Source organism: Triticum urartu, chromosome 3A (assembly GCF_056163025.1).
Source record: "Triticum urartu cultivar PI428250 chromosome 3A, HENAU_Tu73, whole genome shotgun sequence".
In the NCBI taxonomy this organism is placed as follows: Eukaryota; Viridiplantae; Streptophyta; class Magnoliopsida; order Poales; family Poaceae; genus Triticum; species Triticum urartu.
The window spans coordinates 48,393,479-48,394,603 of NC_141875.1; the positions used below are offsets into that span (position 1 = coordinate 48,393,479).

General features: G+C 50.2%; 1 protein-coding gene across 1 annotated transcript; it reads left to right on the forward strand.

Moving 5' to 3' along the window:
* The first annotated feature begins 205 nt into the window (after positions 1–205).
* LOC147978405 (B3 domain-containing protein Os03g0212300-like) lies at positions 206–855 on the forward strand. Its single transcript, XM_087514742.1, has 3 exons — positions 206–310; positions 396–629; positions 763–855. The coding sequence occupies exons 1-3, from the start codon at positions 206–208 to the stop codon at positions 853–855; spliced, it is 432 nt and encodes a 143-aa protein (XP_087370868.1).
* The last annotated feature ends 270 nt before the right edge of the window (positions 856–1,125 follow it).

Consider the following 1,125-nt stretch of genomic DNA (forward strand, 5'->3'; position numbering starts at 1 on the left):
GTATATTTTGTCTGTCCTTTTCAAGTAAAGAAATCTAAATGTTATCTGTATAATACCTTGCCTTGTTTGGTTGTATCGGTTATACCTGTATGTTGTCCAGTAGGTTTGTTAGGTTTGATAGCATAGAAGAAATAGACAGGGTACTCCATATGTTTTATGATCTGTTGTAAGGGTACTAATTGGTCTCTTCTGCTGCTTATCAGAGATGGCGGGAAGCAGCCACCGCCGCTCTGCGACACCGCGGTACGAGTTGGATGCTTCCGAGTTCTTCACTATCATACTTGGGACTTCAGTATCATCCATGACGCAGGTATATAAAACGAGAGATCTCCCCTTCACCCATCTCATTATGATATCTGTTGTTTGCCTACCTCACTCATTGTCCCAAACTGCAGAGGCTGCCTGACAGTTTTAAGAACATGCTGATGGGTGAAGATCCGCCAAATAATGTGAAGGTGCGGCAGGCTGGCAGCGGGTTTCGTAGGCTGTGGGATGTGGAGTTGGTGATCAAGGAGGGGCACATGTACTTGTCTCGTGGGTGGGAAAAGTTCTACCGTGCATACGACCTGCGGCTGGGGTACTTCCTTCTCTTCAGGTACGACGACGACGCCACCATGCTCATCGTGAAGGTGTTCAACGCGACTATGTGTCGCATGCGCTACGCTAAAGATTATGATGCCGGTACGTTCTACCTCTTCTTATTCCTCAACATTTGGCTTTGTCTCACATTGATTGTTAACGGTCATTGTTGCATTTGGACAGGTAATGGGAGCAGCAGCAGCGACAATGGCTACAGCCAAAGAAGCAGTGACCATGGCTGTAGCGAAAGCCGCAGCGATTCTGGCAGCAGCATAGACAACAAGAAGGATGATCCGGACTGGAGTGCGGGAGAAGAGGAGAAGAGTGGGGATGAGGAGCTGCAGGATGACGATGGGCATCAGGCTGAGGATGACCTAGCGCTGGTGGTGGCTGACCAAGGGTAAGAGATGGTGGTGGCTGACCAAGGGCATGAGATGGTGGTGGGTGACCATGGGCAAGAGATGGAGGTGGCTGAGGATGACCTAGCGATGGTCGTGCCTGAAGGTGGCCTCGCGATGGTGGTGGTGCCTGGCAATGACCACGCAC

Bases quoted from the DNA above. Each gene is read 5' to 3' on its own strand.
- LOC147978405 (XM_087514742.1), top strand. From the start codon at position 206: ATGGCGGGAAGCAGCCACCGCCGCTCTGCGACACCGCGGTACGAGTTG. The intron at 311-395 runs GTATATAAAACG...CCCAAACTGCAG, and splicing joins CAGTATCATCCATGACGCAG to AGGCTGCCTGACAGTTTTAA. The intron at 630-762 runs GTGTTCAACGCG...GCATTTGGACAG, and splicing joins CCACCATGCTCATCGTGAAG to GTAATGGGAGCAGCAGCAGC.